General features: G+C 38.9%; 1 protein-coding gene across 2 annotated transcripts; it reads left to right on the top strand.

The window, feature by feature from the left end:
• Window positions 1–1,102: 1,102 nt before the first annotated feature.
• Window positions 1,103–15,606, top strand: LOC130920699 (hsp90 co-chaperone Cdc37-like). Of its 2 annotated transcripts, none has more exons than XM_057844085.1 (8): window positions 1,103–3,324; window positions 3,701–3,979; window positions 4,042–4,141; window positions 10,327–10,442; window positions 10,505–10,627; window positions 10,689–10,871; window positions 12,015–12,086; window positions 12,151–15,606. In XM_057844085.1, the coding sequence occupies exons 2-8, from the start codon at window positions 3,716–3,718 to the stop codon at window positions 12,238–12,240; spliced, it is 948 nt and encodes a 315-aa protein (XP_057700068.1). In that variant the 5' UTR covers window positions 1,103–3,324; window positions 3,701–3,715; the 3' UTR covers window positions 12,241–15,606. The 2 variants fall into 2 exon arrangements, with proteins under 2 accessions (XP_057700068.1, XP_057700067.1); XM_057844084.1 differs by having other exon boundaries at window positions 1,103–3,364; window positions 12,151–15,605.
• Window positions 15,607–16,875: the final 1,269 nt, after the last annotated feature.

Raw genomic sequence — 16,875 nt, 5'->3', positions numbered from 1 at the left:
TTAGTTGTGAAAGCAAAAGTGACAATGGCTGAATTGAGTTCAAAGTGCTTCAAATCAATATGGCAGACTTGCAGCTTCTTTTCAAGCAGAGACATCTCTGTGGCTCAGACATAGCTACCCAATCGAATGTTTCTTGGTTGAAACTGGCTTAATATATAATTAAAATGTGAGAAAGAGAAATGTGAAATCCCTGTATTGAAGAATATTTCAAATTAAATATATTTTTTGGAGGTTCTTCAAGTGACACTTACTACAGTAACACATTTCTTGTAAAATGACTGACCTTTCTTTGTAACACTGACAGCAGGGAAGTTCAGGGGACCCCTAGGGTAATAAATGCAGTTCCAGGAAGCGGTTTTGCCTTCCTTCCTTGACAGAGACCCAGGGAGATTTTTGGCACTTTTCAGCAGCTCATGTGTTTGTGACACAGGTCAGGAATGTCTATTTACATTTTTGGGAAGTTAGGTAATAAAGCACAAGTCAGATTACAATGTCCTAAAAATGCAACTGAACTTATCACATTTCACCACGACTCACAGAATACAACTTACAACGTCTTTATGTTGAAACACAAAGTTCTAGAGCCATACATGGATTTAACTAAAGTGTTCTAAATTTGAACAAAAGCCTAAAAAAACACTGAATATCCTATCACTGAGAGGTTTTGCAGTGTCAGCGTTTTCTATACTATTTTTGTGTCCTGGGGCTAAATACACTATGCCTTGGTTAAAGATGTGCACTGTGATAAAAAAAAAAGAAAAAAAAAAGAAAAAAAAAATTGTTAATGTGGACGCTGCTGCACAACATAAGTAATGTTTTTTCATCTGTATGTATGTATATTTTCTATTGGAATTTTTTTTTTTTTTTCTGTAGCATTGTATCATACTGAAACTATTATTGCACAGCTGAAACTAAAATAAAAGAATAGCCTACTGTAATGACATAATGATGACTGTTTTCATAGTTGTTTTTGTTAAAATCACTAATGATGAAGTGATTCACAAGGATGGAGAATTACGGTCATTTAGAATATTGTATTATTGCAGAGCTGAAAATGTATGAAATGAAAATTACTTTTGTTGAAAATGCCATTCGCAGCCATTCAAAACTTAAGAAACTTCTTTCAAATAGTCACCGACAGAGGTGGGTAGAGAAGCAGTAGCATTACTTCAAAAAAATTACCATAATTTTCGCACTATAAGGCGCACCTGATTATAAGCCGCCACCCAGCAAATTTGACACAAAAACTGCATTTGTTCATACATAAACCGGACTGGATTATAAACCGCAGATGTCCTTGCTGTATTATGGAATATTTACACCAAAAGATTTTAACCAGTAACACTTTATTTGACAGTGGCGTCATACAACTGTCAAAAGACCAAATGAACCACAATGTAGCTTTAAATCAATTGGCTGCAAAGCCTCATTGCTTCAAGAAGCTTCATTTATCCATCACTGCTCCCCTGGGGGAGACGGTCAACCTCTGCTGCCACCTGCTGTCAACACTGACGTCATCCAACATGCCTCCTAGCATGCATTGCAGCCACAGATGTAAATAACAATCAAAATTCATGTTCTGTGCAAATTAATTCTTCACTTACTGTTCTAGTCGTTTCATTAATGGCTTGTTATGGTATTTGGTAACACTTTATTTGACAGTGGTGCCATAAGACTGTCATTAGTCAATCATAATTATAATATGACACCATCATGAGCATTAGTGAATGTTTATAACATGTAATTTAGTGTTATACAGCAAATTATCTCACTTTTGAATGGATGTAAAAGATCCGAGCTGGACATAAATGGAGTTCATGATATAATTTGTCAGATGAAACTTAATGACATCTGTCATAAGCATTCAGTAATGCCCATGACAGTGCCATGTCATAATTATGACAGTTTTATGACATTATGACGCCGCTGTCAAATAAAGTGTTACCTATTAATCCAAATAAATCAACAAATAAGCAGCATTGGACTATAAACCGCAGAATTCTAAATGAAGGGAAAACGTCACGGCTTATAGTCTGAAAATTACGGGACTCAAGTAAGAGTAAAAGCCTTAAATATACTCAATTACAAGTAAAAAAGTATTTGGTGAAAAGTATTTTTTTTCGAACAATGGATTTTTTTTTTTTTTTACTCAGCACAAAGTTATCTATATGAACTGTTATTGTTATACTGGACTTGAACCTATTTCATAACCGCATTAAGCCGAAGGAAAAAAAAAAAAAAAGTCATAAAATTTCAGCGAGAGAAAAAAAATCTGCAGAACTGAAGCATCATTCATCCAAAGAGCATAAGTGCCCTCTAGTGGAGAATATAATTCCAAGTGTGAATACTATTCACCGAATAGTTGAAAAGTGAATAGCCCCTATTATGAAGTTAAAAGGGTCATATCTCTTGTTTTCCGTGGTCAATCGGAGCCAAATAAAAATTGGGAGAGAAGTTAAAATCTGCACTTTCCAGTCATGTTGAAGGCAGCGCCCTATGTCAAATATTTAATTTTTTTTTAACGTTGCTTTAAAGACGCCACGTGATTGAACAGGGCAGCATTATCATAAAATGGCAAGCTTGAGTCTAATTGTTATAGTGGAGTCATGTGAATATTGTTACGACGTCTCATTGGTGAAACTGGTAGAGCTACTGTTGGCATTGCAAAAAAATAAAATAAATCTATTATGTAGAATAAAGAGGAAAAATGTAAAGACTAGTGTTGCCCAAGGTAGTGGAGTAAGAGTAGCGTTTCATCTTCACAAATCTACTCAAGTAAAAGTAAAAAGCATGGCTTTTTAAAACTACTCTTACAAGTACATTTTTCTCAAAAGGGTTTAATGCTCTCGTAGTACCTGTATTTCCAAATATTTATAGTACATATAAATGTACATATATATTTTGTTGTGTTATGTTATGTAATGTTAAACAAAGGATGCAAATTAATTTATTATCTAATCATTAGCCGTTTACTAGCTAAAATGTGCCGCCTTTTTAAGTACGCAACAATATACTGAAAGCTGGTTGGCCAGCTAACAAGTAACCCTAGCGTCGACCAATCAGGTATCAGATAACACAATAGGAGTGCTCACCATTAACAACTGCATTAAAGCCCAAAATAGGATTTCTGTAAACAGCTTGCAGCCAACTAAGAGGATCAAAGAGGCGTTTAACTTGTACTTAGCGTTGTTTCAAGTAGTCAAGTTGGTTAGAACGTCGCAGGGAAACACATTTGGACCGGAGGATGAGCGGGACCGGAGCGCGGATCGACTACAGCGCCTGGGATCACATCGACGTTTCAGACGACGATGACGTCACCAACCCGTACGTCGACACACCGAGTTTGTTTCGGATGAGACATCGGGTCAGAACTCTGCCCATACAATTGATGTGGTGTGTGGAATTAGTCTCGCACCTTGATTAGTTCCACCTATACTAGTTATACTTTTTAGTTGTAGTAATTAGTAACCCACGTTCATTTAAAAAACTCACATGTTAGACCCTTGTAAATGAAGGTGCATGTGTGCAGTGTAAAAATCCATTAAAACTATATTGTGATGGATAATCCACATGGAGATATACTGCCCTCTATCAGCCCCAATGATAATTGTGCTTCTTTTACCTGCTAAATTAAACACATGCTATAATTAACACAATTAGTGACTTTAATGAGTCTTCATCCATTCTGTGGTGACAACAGGTCCGTCTGGAGAAGATGGCTGCATTCCAGCAGAGGGGAGAAGACCTGGAGAGCAACCTGAACGAATGCAGCAAGCTCCTGGAGGAGGCCCAGGAACGGCTTCAAGTGATAAAAGCAAGGAATGAGGTGGATGAGGCTGAACTAACCAAGATCCGGGCTGAAGTGAAGAAAATGAGCAAGGACAAAAGACAGTTTGAGAAGATGCTGGAAGAACACAAGAATCAGGAGAAAAGACTTCCCTGGAATGTGGACACCATCAGCAAAGAGGGATTTAGCAAGGTAACAGGACAATATTAATCTAAAATCCATCTTACAAATATGTATGTGTATATCACTTGCAGAGTATTGTCAACATGAAGCCTAAAGAAGAGACACAAGAGGAACAAGTAGAGAAGCACAAGAACTTTGTGGAGAAATACGCCAAGGAAATAAGACACTTTGGTAAAAAAAAATTTTAATCAAAGATCTGCTTGAATTTCTGTAACAAACAACACTTTTAGTCTTCTACATTTCAGAAACATGCTTCTTCGTTGAAATAATTCCTACTAAATTAAAAGGGTGTGACTGACCCCGGGGAACGGGAAGTGCAGAAAACCCTCGGGAGACAACATAAAATTACAAGTATTACCTCATTGACTGCCACTGACAACAAAATACGTCCAGTTCATTTTGACTGGGAGGGCTTGCAGCGATCAAATTGGATTGGACGTCTGTTGCAGTCAATGACAGTGATACATGATAACTCACAGCCTTCTCATTTGAAAAGGAATGTCTATAACTCAATGGCAGTGGATAAACAAAGCAAAATTAATCCAGAGGTACTGTATATTGCAAAATATATTTATATTTACACTACTGAAACAAATTTTGCAGAACAAAGAGAAAATGTCCATCAAAAAAAAAAAAAAAAAACAATCACAACCAAGACGTCAATTTATCACACTGAATTATTTATTTTTTTCATGTTAAGTTTATTTGAAACAAAATACTTAAGTTCTAGTTTCCTACATTAATTTCAACATCTCAGGTTTTAACCCCTGTGCTACTGGAGGTGCAATGTTTAAGTGAGTAAGTAAATTTAAGTTAGTTTAAGCTCCATCTAGTGTCAAAGTTAAAGTACAGTGCCTTGCAAAAGTATTCGGCCCCCTTGAACCTTGCAACCTTTCACCACATTTCAGGCTTCAAACATAAAGATATAAAACTTTAATTTTTTGTCAAGAATCAACAACAAGTGGGACACAATCGTGAAGTGGAACAAAATTTATTGGATAATTTAAACTTTTTTAACAAATAAAAAACTGAAAAGTGGGGCGTGCAATATTATTCGGCCCCCTTGCGTTAATACTTTGTAGCGCCACCTTTTGCTCCAATTACAGCTGCAAGTCGCTTGGGGTATGTTTCTATCAGTTTTGCACATCGAGAGACTGACATTCTTGCCCATTCTTCCTTGCAAAACAGCTCGAGCTCAGTGAGGTTGGATGGAGAGTGTTTGTGAACAGCAGTCTTCAGCTCTTTCCACAGATTCTCCATTGGATTCAGGTCTGGACTTTGACTTGGCCATTCTAACACCTGGATACGTTTATTTTTTAACCATTCCATTGTAGATTTGGCTTTATGTTTTGGATCATTGTCCTGTTGGAAGATAATCTCCGTCCCAGTCTCAGGTCTTGTGCAGATACCAACAGGTTTTCTTCCAGAATGTTCCTGTATTTGGCTGCATCCATCTTCCCGTCAATTTTAACCATCTTCCCTGTCCCTGCTGAAGAAAAGCAGGCCCAAACCATGAGGCTGCCACCACCATGTTTGACAGTGGGGATGGTGTGTTCAGGGTGATGAGCTGTGCTGCTTTTACGCCAAACATATCGTTTTGCATTGTGGCCAAAAAGTTCAATTTTGGTTTCATCTGACCAGAGCACCTTCTTCCACATGTTTGGTGTGTCTCCCAGGTGGCTTGTGGCAAACTTTAAGCGAGACTTTTTATGGATATCTTTGAGAAATGGCTTTCTTCTTGCCACTCTTCCATAAAGGCCAGATTTGTGCAGTGTACGACTGATTGTTGTCCTATGGACAGACTCTCCCACCTCAGCTGTAGATCTCTGCAGTTCATCCAGAGTGATCATGGGCCTCTTGGCTGCATCTCTGATCAGTTTTCTCCTTGTTTGAGAAGAAAGTTTGGAAGGACAGCCGGGTCTTGGTAGATTTGCAGTGGTCTGATGCTCCTCCCATTTCAATATGATGGCTTGCACAGTGCTCCTTCAGATGTTTAAAGCTTGGGAAATCTTTTTGTATCCAAATCCGGCTGTAAACTTCTCCACAACAGTATCTGCTTGGTGTGTTCCTTGGTTTTCATAATGCTCTCTGCACTTTAAACAGAACCCTGAGACTATCACAGAGCAGGTGCATTTATACGGAGACTTGATTGCACACAGGTGGATTCTATTTATCATCATCGGTCATTTAGGACAACATTGGATCAGTCAGAGATCCTCACTGAACTTCTGGAGTGTGTTTGCTGCACTGAAAGTAAAGGGGCCGAATAATATTGCACGCCTCACTTTTCAGTTTTTTAATTGTTAAAAAAGTTTAAATTATCCAATAAATGTTGTTACACTTCACGATTGTGTCCCACTTGTTGTTGATTCTTGACAAAAAAATTAAATTTCATATCTTTATGTTTGAAGCCTGAAATGTGGCGAAGGGTTGCAAGATTCAAGGGGGCCGAATACTTTTGCAAGGCACTGTAAAAGCATATTTTTGTTCATGTCCTACTTTGACTTAACAAACATATAATGAAGAAATCTGACAATATTCACAACTGAGAGGTATAATTTCAAGAATTTAGACATGTTTAAGGTGAAAAAGGTCCCAAACCATTACTCGGTTATCAAAATAGTTGTCGATTAATTTGCTAATCCATTAGTTGTCAATTAATCGATTAATTGTTGCACCTCTAGTATGCAGAGGTGGGTGGAGTAGCTAAAAATTTTACTCAAGAGTAGCGTTTACTTTTAAGTTATATTACTCAAGTAAAAGCAGTCATCCAAAAATGTACTCAAGTACAAGTGAAAAAGTATTAGTTGAAAAGAATACTCAAGTAATGAGTAACATTGTGAGTAACTGCTTATGATGTTTTTTAAAATGGTATATTTTTTGTCTAGAAAAGAAGGAAAGAGTTATTTGTCGATACAGAGCAAGGGATAATACAAAAGTTTGAAAAGGGGTGCGTTTGGTTGATCTCGTCAAAGAATATATCCGTAAAACATCAACAATCAGCACGTAATGCCGGTGCAAGAACAACATCAGCAGTTCAAGGCATCGCGTGCATGCTCGAGAAGTTCAAAAAGAGGACCGGAATTCACTCTGTTGCTCGGCACGGTGAGGCAAGTAGCGCCAACCACAAAGCGGCCGACAAATTTGTGCAAAAATTCAAACAGTTGGTGATTGATAAAGGCAAAAGAGATAAGGACCACAGTTAAAAGGTAAATTTCCATGGTTTGTAATCTTTATTTTTTTGTTTTTTACATGATGCACAGCTCTCATTTTGTTTAGTGTGCAATAATTTCATTGTAACATGTATTTATTACATGTTTTGACAAATTTTTATGGTTTATAAAAGATTTGTGTCTGAATTTTTGGGGGTTTGGCACAGATTAGGGCATCAACATGGAAAACGCATCTCTACTTACAGAATTTTCAACTTAAAGGCATCCATGGACAGAAAGACTTGAAGTTCGTAAAAGCTAAACGTTATTATGAGTTAAAATAATTCAATATTGAAACCTGTCTTGATGTTTTCTTTTGTATAAAATTTGTAAAAATAGTTTAACTAGTAGGTCGCCATTGTTGTTGACGTCATAGGGCAGTGACGTCACATGGTTAAGCTAACGGGCTTCAAGAGTATGACTCTAGCTACATAAACATTTCATCTGTTCGACCATTTCGATTTGAACCAGAGAGGAACAGTAATGAGCATTACAGCACAGTCGATATTTTACAAAAAGAGCAGCAAAAGTAAAATGAACAGGAAAGACGGGATGAGACGTGACGAGAGCAGGGGGGAAAAAACGGTGTTCTGCCAAAATGTTCTACACCGGCGAAACGCAAAGTACTACCGTGCGCTTTCAACTTGTTTTGTTTAGATGCATACAGACAGAACATACTAAAGATCCCAGAAGAAAATTTTCAAACGTAGTAATATCAAATGAGGGTAGTTTAAATATGCTACGCGACTAATGTGATCAATAGATCAACAATCTGCTTTAAAGCTACCACAATAAAACATAATGCAAAAAGTATTTTGAGGCAATGAAAAGGTAATGAAAGACTCAATAAAAACACAAATAGTACACTCGCTGCTTTTACTGATAAGCGCATGTGCTGGACGTCTCGCCGCGTAGAAGTAATAGCAGTGACAGTGATAATCTACGTCATCACCCCGAGCATCCATAAAACATGGCGTCCTCCGTGTGTCAAAACATGTACTAAATATTATAGAGGACAACTTGGACTTATTAGAGCCTAATTAATTTCGTAAGTAGAGGTACCACCGTCATATGAATCATCACCCGTCCATAGAGCATCAGTGCCCTCTAGTGGAGAAAAAATATTGTTACCGCTGATCGGTATAATGGGAGTCACATGGGTATTGTTGGGACGTCTCATTGGTGAAACTGAGACAGCCACTGTCGGCATCTCTGGCAAAAATAAAGCCAATACGTAGAATATACTGGTATAGGAAAAAATGTAACGACTCTAGTGTAGCCCAAAGATGCGGAATAAGAGTAATGTTTCTTCTTCGGAAATCTACTCAAGTAAAAGTAAAAAGTATTGCGTGGTAAAACTACTCAAAGTAGTACATTTTTCTCAAAAAGTTACCCAAGTAAATGTTACACGTTACTTCCAACCTCTGGTAGTATGTAGGACTTGGCTTCACTGTGACTATGGTGGGAGCTGAGGAAATACAGCTGTGTTTACTGTGTATAAAAATGTTGACAGCAGAAAGCATTCTTATATATTTATATACAGTGGGGCAAATAAGTACTTAGTCAACCACCAATTGTGCAAGTTCTCCTATTTGAAAAGATTAGAGAGGCCTGTAATTGTCAACATGGGTAAACCTCAACCATGAGATATATAATGTGGGAAAAAAAAAGAAAATCACATTGTTTGATTTTAAAGAATATATTTCCAAATTACAGTGGAAAATAAGTATTTAGTCACCTACAAACAAGCAAGATTTCTGGCTGTCAATGACGTCTAACGAGGCTCCACTCGTTACCTGTATTAATGGCACCTGTTTTAACGCATTATCGGTATAAAAGACACCTGTCCAAAATCTCAGTCAGTCACACTCCAAACTCCACTATCGCCAAGACCAAAGAGCTGTCGAAAGACACCAGTGACAAAATTGTAGACCTGCACCAGGCTGGGAAGACTGAATCTGCAATAGGTAAAACGCTTGGTGTAAAGAAATCAACTGTGGGAGCAATGATTAGAAAATGGAAGACATACAAGACTACTGATAATCTCCATCGATCTGGGGCTCCATGCAAGATCTCACCCCGTGGCGTCAAAATGATAAAAAGAATGGTGAGCAAAAATCCCAGAACCACACGGGGGGACCTAGTGAGTGACCTACAGAGATCTGGGACCACAGTAACAAAGGCTACTATCAGTAACACAATGCGCCGCCAGGGACTCAAATCCTGCACTGCCAGACGTGTCCCCCTGCTGAAGAAAGAACACATCCAGGCCCGTCTGCGGTTCGCTAGAGAGCATTTGGATGATCCAGAAGAGGACTGGGAGAATGTGTTATGGTCTGATGAAACCAAAATAGAACTTTTTGGTTGAAACACAGATTCTCGTGTTTGGAGGAGAAAGAATCCTGAATTGCATTCGAAGAACACCATACCCACTGTGAAGCATGGGGGTGGAAACACCATGTTTTGGGGCTGTTTTTCTGCAAAGGGACCAGGACGACTGATCTGTGTAAAGGAAAGAATGAATGGGGCCTTGTATCGAGAGATTTTGAGTGAAAATCTCCTTCCATCAGCAAGGGCATTGAAGATGAGACGTGGCTGGGTCTTTCAGCCTGACAATGATCCCAAACACACAAATAGGGCAGCAAAGGAGTGGCTTTGTAAGAAGCATTTCAAGGTCCTGGAGTGGCCTAGCCAGTGTCCAGATCTCAACCCCATAGAAAATCTGTGGAGTGAGTTGAAAGTCCGTGTTGCCCAACGACAGCCCCAAAACATCACTGCTCTCGAGGAGATCTGCATGGACGAATGGGCCAAAATACCAGCAACAGTGTGTGAAAAGCTTGTAAAGAGTTACAGAAAACGTTTGGCATCTGTTATTGCCAGCAAAGAGTACATAACAAAGTATTGAGATGAACTTTTAGTATAGACCAAATACTTATTTTCTACCATGATTTGCAAATAAATTCTTTAAAAATCAAACAATGTGATTTTCTGTTTTTTTTTCCACATTCTGTCTCTCATGATTGAGGTTTACCCATGTTGACAATTACAGGCCTCTCTAATATTTTCAAGTGGGAGAACTTGCACAATTAGTGGTTGACTGAATACTTATTTGCCCCACTGTACACGTATGTTTATGTACACAAGGAATGTTGCGGCGCTATGATGACAGCCAGAAGTATCTGTCGGACAATCCTCATCTCGTGTGTGAGGAGACGGCGAACTGCCTCGTGGTTATCTGTATTGAATATGAGGTCGATGAGGTAAGATACATTGAATCACATGAACAGAATATGAGAGAACAAGCTTACTTTTTCTTTTTTAGAAGCACGCTCTGATGGAACAAGTGGCCCACCAGTCCATAGTCATGCAGTCCATCTTGAATTTGGGCCGAGCGTTAAAGCAGGACCCCCGAAGCTGCTTCAGACAGTTCTTCTCAAGTATGAAGGTCAGTACAAGCCAAACTCGGCTTCTGTTCTGGTCCCTCCGCTCACATTTGTGCGTCGCAGAGTGCCGACCGGTCGGCCCGTGACGCGTTGGAGCGCGAGCTGGAGCTGTTGAAGGAGCGTGTGCAAAGCTGTGCCAGGATGAGGATGGAGGAGGCCAGAGAGGACTTGGAGGAGGAGGAAAAGCTTAAAAGATTGGGCCCTGGTGGTCTTGATCCTGTCGAGGTGTACAAGTCGTTGCCCAAGGTGAACAGCAGCAGGGAATGATCATATTTCAGTGCCATTGACAGTGATAGAAGTGAATTCATTTGCTGTTTGTTCCTGCCAAGGGCGTAGATTTGGTCTCAATATGGGTAGGGACGATATAACAGCATAACCTGCATGTACACTTTTTGCTGGGGACTGGACATTAATAAGACCAAACAGATTGGGTGAAAAAGGGGTCAGGGCTACAAATCTGACCAATATGTACCTAATTAATTGAAAGGCTAAATGATCAATGCAAAAATAAATCTATATTTACTTGTACTAACTTTCACACTGAAAATTTATAACGTCTTAAGCTGATCATTTTTCTATCATGTAGTCGAATATTTTCTCCATCTTGTTTTGAGTGTGAAAGACTTATTCAATTTACGTCAGGTAAATATTACCATTTTTTCTTATTAAACCCATACATCTAAAGGTTGGTCATTTTTCACCAAAATCAAGGGGGAAAAATGCTTTCAAATAATGTTTTGAACAATATCAATTCTTGAATTAAGAACAATTCTGACGAAAAAATATACTCAATTTTTGCTTGAAATAAGTGTGTTAAGAAAAATAGCTAGCTGAAAATAATCTTATTTCAAGAAATCTGAGTAAAATTTACTTGACGCACTGGCATATAATTTCACTTGTTTGTAGTAGATTTACACTGAAAACAACGGAATTTAACTAGTCATCATCAGCCAATCAAACGTGCGTTTGAGGGGGAAAAAATGTCACTAAGTCTGAACATAATGAAAATAATTCATTTAATAATAGTAGGGTCAATTCTATCCTTATAAAGTATGTGAAGACAATCTAAATGACCTCTATAACTGAAGTCATTTTATGATGCAAATAAGGTTGCTTAAAAGTTGGTGGGGACAATTTGAGCATCCTGAAAAGTTGCTTGTGCTATGTCCCTAACGTCCCTATGCAAACCTACGCCACTGGTTCCTGCTGTGCAACTGTAGCTAACAATGTGTTTGTTTACCCTGCCTGCCTCTACTGAGAGTTTCCGGTTTCACTTAGTTTGCAAACAAACATACAGCATATTGATTTTGATATGCTGCACCCACCACTGTAAACACACAAATACACACCCACACACACAGTTCTGACCTGCTGTCGCTACTTTGTCAGGACATACAGAGGAGCTTCGATGAGAAGAACGTGGAGATGCTACACGAGGCCATCAACAAACTGCACCCTGATGTGAGTGTATGTAGTTGGTTGACAGTTGATGATGATGATGATGATGATTTGACGTTCTCCACAGGAGGGCAAGTATCACCTATCGAGGTGCATTGACTCTGGGCTGTGGGTGCCTGAGTCTGGAGGGGATGAAGACGATGAGGAAGCAGATTAAACAGGCTGTGACTGGAACTGGACAGCGTGCTATATTTGTATGTGTTGATAGGTAGTTGATGCAATTAATTTGTTGTCATTTCAACCATCAGGGGAAAATGTGAAAATCCACATTGAACATATGAAAATTCCACTTTCAAGGTTCAGTTTGAGCTATTATTAGCAAAATAATGAGTTGCAATTAGAACAATGGAATAATGTATTTGGTGTTTTTGTGTCCATTCAATTAAGTAAATTTCATGAGATGCAAGTGTAATTTTCTGTGAATAATAATTGCCCGTTAGCACCTTATGACACTTACGCTAACTACCACAACACATAATCTGCCAAATTTAAAGAAAAACAATAATACCGTTACATTCACTCTGAGTAGCAGAGAATGATCGATAGCACCTTTCACAAACATATCCCGGTAAATTCCCGTGTAAGGTCACGCAGGATTTACTTGCGTCATTGCTTTCACACATGTAGAGATGTCCCGATAAGACTTTCACGGACTCTGTTGCCCACTGGCGGTCTCTGTGCGGGGAGGGCTGCTGGCGCGGTTTTATAACCTGGTCATTATGTAATTTTTGGTCGGCATCGGCTGTCACAATGTTGGTCAAAACGTGTTACATTACAGAGGTTGTGGGAGCATTCCCGACAGCGTACCAGCAGCCAACTGAAGCTCATTAAGACTGTATTTAAGCCCCGGCGATCCAAGAGAGGGGTGCCGAGATATTAACTTGCTGGGCGCCATTCGACAACTCTGCCTTCCTTGTTTTGAAATCTCCTATGTTGTGCTGGTATTTGAGTGTATTTGTTTCATTGGCTTATCGGCTCTCTGCCTACCGCTTAGGTTAGTATTACTTATCCCCGTCGACTTACTGTCACAGACCCATTGCGTTATTCCCAGTTTTCCGCGAACGCGTGTAATTTTGTTTGTATTTAATAAACCCCTGAACCAAGGGCGTAGGTTTGCATAGGGACGGTAGGGACATAACACTACCAACTTTTCAGGATGTTCAAATTGTCCCCACCAACTTTTAAGCAACCTTATTTGCATTATATGAGTTCAGTGATATAGGTAATTTAGATTGTATTCCCATATGTTGTAAGGATAGAACAGACCCTACTATTATTAAGTGAATTATTTTCATTATGCTCAGATTTACATTTATCCCTTTTCATTTGCTGAATGGTGCACCCCCGCCCCCCCAAACGCACATTTGACTGGCTGATGACTTGACAGAGGTGGGTAGAGTAGCCAAAAAATTCACAGTAAGAGAAGCTTTGCTTCTAAATAATATTACTCAAGTAAAAGTTGTCATCAAAAACATTATTCAAGTACAAGTTAAAAAAAAATGTTCGTTGAAAATAATACTCAAGTAATGAGTAACATTGTGAGTAACTGCTTACAATGTTTTTTTTTTTTTTTTTTTTTTTTTTTTCCTCAGCACAATTTGATTGATATGAACTGTTGTTATTACTACTACACTATATCATTATTATAAACTATTACATGAACATATTAGGCTAAAAAAATGACCAAAAAAAAATCCTTCAATTCAGACCAGAACAACAATATGAAACAAAGAGCGCGAGCGCCCTCTAGTGGTGGAGAAAAAAAAATTATTAACTCTGATTGATATAATGGAGTCATGTGGTTGTTTCGACGTCTCATTGGTGAGACTGAGGCGGCTACTGTTGGCATCTCTAGCAATAATAAAATCAATATGTAGAATGAAGACAAAAAAATATAACGACTCTCGTGTAGGCCAAAGTAGTGGAGTAAGAGTAGTGTTTCTTCACGAACCTACTCAAGTAAAAGTATAAAGTATTGTGTGGTAAAACTACTCTATGAATTACATTTTTCTAGAAAAAGTTACTCAAGTAAATGTAACTGAGTGAATATAACGCGTTACTACCCACTCCTGGACTTGACCCAACCCACCTCCTCCGCCCCCACCGAAAAGGAGGGATATTAGAATATTTTTTTTCGGCCAGCACCAGTAACTGCTGGCCACTAATGTAAAAATACGTCAATGTTGTAGATGTGGGGGAAACACCACTAATTTTGATAAAGAAAGTACGACTAGCATCAGAGTTAGCATAACATTAAACTGTGTGGACATGCTAACCTGCAAAACTACTGCGGTCAGGCCAGCCTCCACAAAGAAAAACAAAGTCAAGCTAGCCGTCCCTCATTTGGATCTTTGTTTGCATTATGTGCATTACAATAATGCAACGCAGTGGCTTCAGAGTGCAAGTCCCTTTATTATTAAAAAAAACAAAAAACGGGGAGCTATCAAAGATTGGGTCCACTTCAGGGGGACACTGACATAAACATGAGCTGACATGGGAAAAAACATTGTGAAAGAAATCACGTCAGAATTTCAGGAGAGTCTGGGGTAGTCTCGTATGCCTCAGATGTAGATCGGTCCTTGGATATCTCAGATTATTACCTAAACCAATACACATGAAAGTTAGTATAAATCAACAGATTTATTTTGCATTAATCAATTAATAAGGTTCATATTGGTGAGAAATGTAGCCCTGACCCTCGTTCAGTAATCTGTTTGGACATATTAATATTCTGTTCCAAGCAAAAAGTGTACATGCAGGTTCTGCTGTTATATCGTCCCTACCAATGTTGAGACCAAACCTATGCTCTTGCCTTGAACGCATCCCTCTGTTGTTTTGTACTTTGAGGTACAACCTGGTTTCCGCAGTTGCGGACCCTAACATCAGCAACAAAATAAACCACACATTTCCAGAGATGGACGATGGAATCTTCTGCGACTCCACAATCTACAAGCAATGGCGTACCGCACGCAGGCTATTTTTAGACCGTGACGTCGCATCGTAAAGCGGAAGTAAAGCCGAAGTGGGACATTATAGACCCGCCCTCGCATAGCCCCAACATAAAAAGTGCTACTTTTCGCCGGTAATCTTTCAAAAACGAACATGGCGATCACGCATTGCTTTTTTGGAACTTGTAGAAACGACTCTAGACATTACGACCATGAAGGATGTTTTCTTCATACGTTCCCGGAAACCAAAAACTCGGGAGGAAAAAATGTGAAAACCGAATCAACATGCGCGGACTTTAACACCAGCTCGGCGAATCCATTCACGTTTCATATGCAGTAAACATTATGTTGGGTTGGCATGGTCTTTCAGAGGACAAAGAGGTAAGCCATTTTTATATTTTTACTTTATTTTTTTTTGTGTAACGTTGTGCCGTACTGCTTCTGTCTGACAATGAATGACCTGAAAAAACTACAATGGTATTTGACTGCCACTGTTACCGTTTCTGTTATATATATATATATATATATATATATATATATATATATATATATATATATATATATATATAAAAACTTTAGTAAGGGGGAAGTGTAAATAAATTATAGGATTAAGATGTGTTATCAATGAAAAAATTTAAAGTGTTCGTTGGCTGTCACTGAGTAGCATTTGCGACTGCTACACAAAGCTAACTAAATTACCCCCAAGAACGGTAAGAGACGTAGGACAACCAGAGGATATATAAGAAAGACAGGGCTGATGGTAAAGGATAGCTTGTTGAAACCGCAGAATGTCATTGTCAGTCGCGTCGATTAAAAAAAAAGCTAAAGCTATGCTTAGGTCGGCTCGTTTTTTTCGTCTTTTTCAGCCTTCGACGCTAAAGCCATCTCTTTAACTGAACATTTTTATGTTCTTCCACATCTATGCCAGTCAATTTGGCACCAGGCACATAATTTTCGGAGAGAATTGGTAGGTTTAGCGCTGTAAACATCTCCTTCGTACACGATTTCCATTCATTTCCTATTAGGGACAAATGGTCCTTGCATAGCAACCGTAGCTAATGCCATGAATATTAATGAGCAGAAGTGACGTGTTGCTTGCGGTACGCCATTTAATTTTGTTATGTTTTCAGTTTACTTTATTCTATTTCCACTTTGCTATGTTGATAATTGCGATGTTTGTTTACCACTTTTCGTCTCACTGCGAAGAAAGACGAAGTGACGATCAGCCCTCCATGATATTTACGTCATCAGCCATTGTGCTGTGACCCGGGAATTTAGCGCTCGATTTCACATACTTGCTTACACATCCCTGGACTAAAACGCGACCCGGGCAATGTCCGCATAATCTCCGTGTCAGTCGACCCAGGATATTGCTTTCACATACATGGGCTGCTAGTTTAAATCCTGAGATTTTAACTGTGTTTCGGCATATGTGAAAGGGGCTTTAGACAGTCATTGACTGAGAGCTGGCAGTAAGTGATCAGTGGCGCTGGAAGTGGGGTGCTGAGGGTGCTGCAGCACCCCCTAGTGTTAGGGAGAAAAAAAATGTGTTTTGGTAGATTTTTAGGGGGGGGGGGGGCAAAATAAATAAAACATATTGAAACAATAGTGTATTTAACTTTGGGGATTAAATGTTGATTTTTTTTTTCTTATTTAATAACACGGTCACCACCTTGCTTGGTACCGGGTCACGAATGTGTTCGTGCGTCATTGCGCTGTCTAGCTGAGGGGAATTGCCTTATAATACACGTGCGCTTTTATTTCCAATACAAAAACTCCAACACTCATTGTATCCATACCTATAGGTGAAATAGAACGCTGTCTTTGTAGTAGCCTAGTAGTAG

The sequence above is a fragment of the Corythoichthys intestinalis genome, chromosome 8 (assembly GCF_030265065.1).
Source record: "Corythoichthys intestinalis isolate RoL2023-P3 chromosome 8, ASM3026506v1, whole genome shotgun sequence".
Taxonomy (NCBI): Eukaryota; Metazoa; Chordata; class Actinopteri; order Syngnathiformes; family Syngnathidae; genus Corythoichthys; species Corythoichthys intestinalis.
Note: the sequence above shows the minus strand (reverse complement) of the source record. Positions and strands in the feature narration are given on the sequence as shown.

Excerpts from the sequence above, each read along its gene's own strand:
- LOC130920699 (XM_057844084.1), top strand. The coding sequence starts at position 3,245 with ATGAGCGGGACCGGAGCGCGGATCGACTACAGCGCCTGGGATCACATC. Across the intron at positions 3,980-4,041 it reads GCAAAGAGGGATTTAGCAAG|AGTATTGTCAACATGAAGCC; the intron begins GTAACAGGACAA and ends TATCACTTGCAG. Across the intron at positions 10,443-10,504 it reads TTGAATATGAGGTCGATGAG|AAGCACGCTCTGATGGAACA; the intron begins GTAAGATACATT and ends TTTCTTTTTTAG.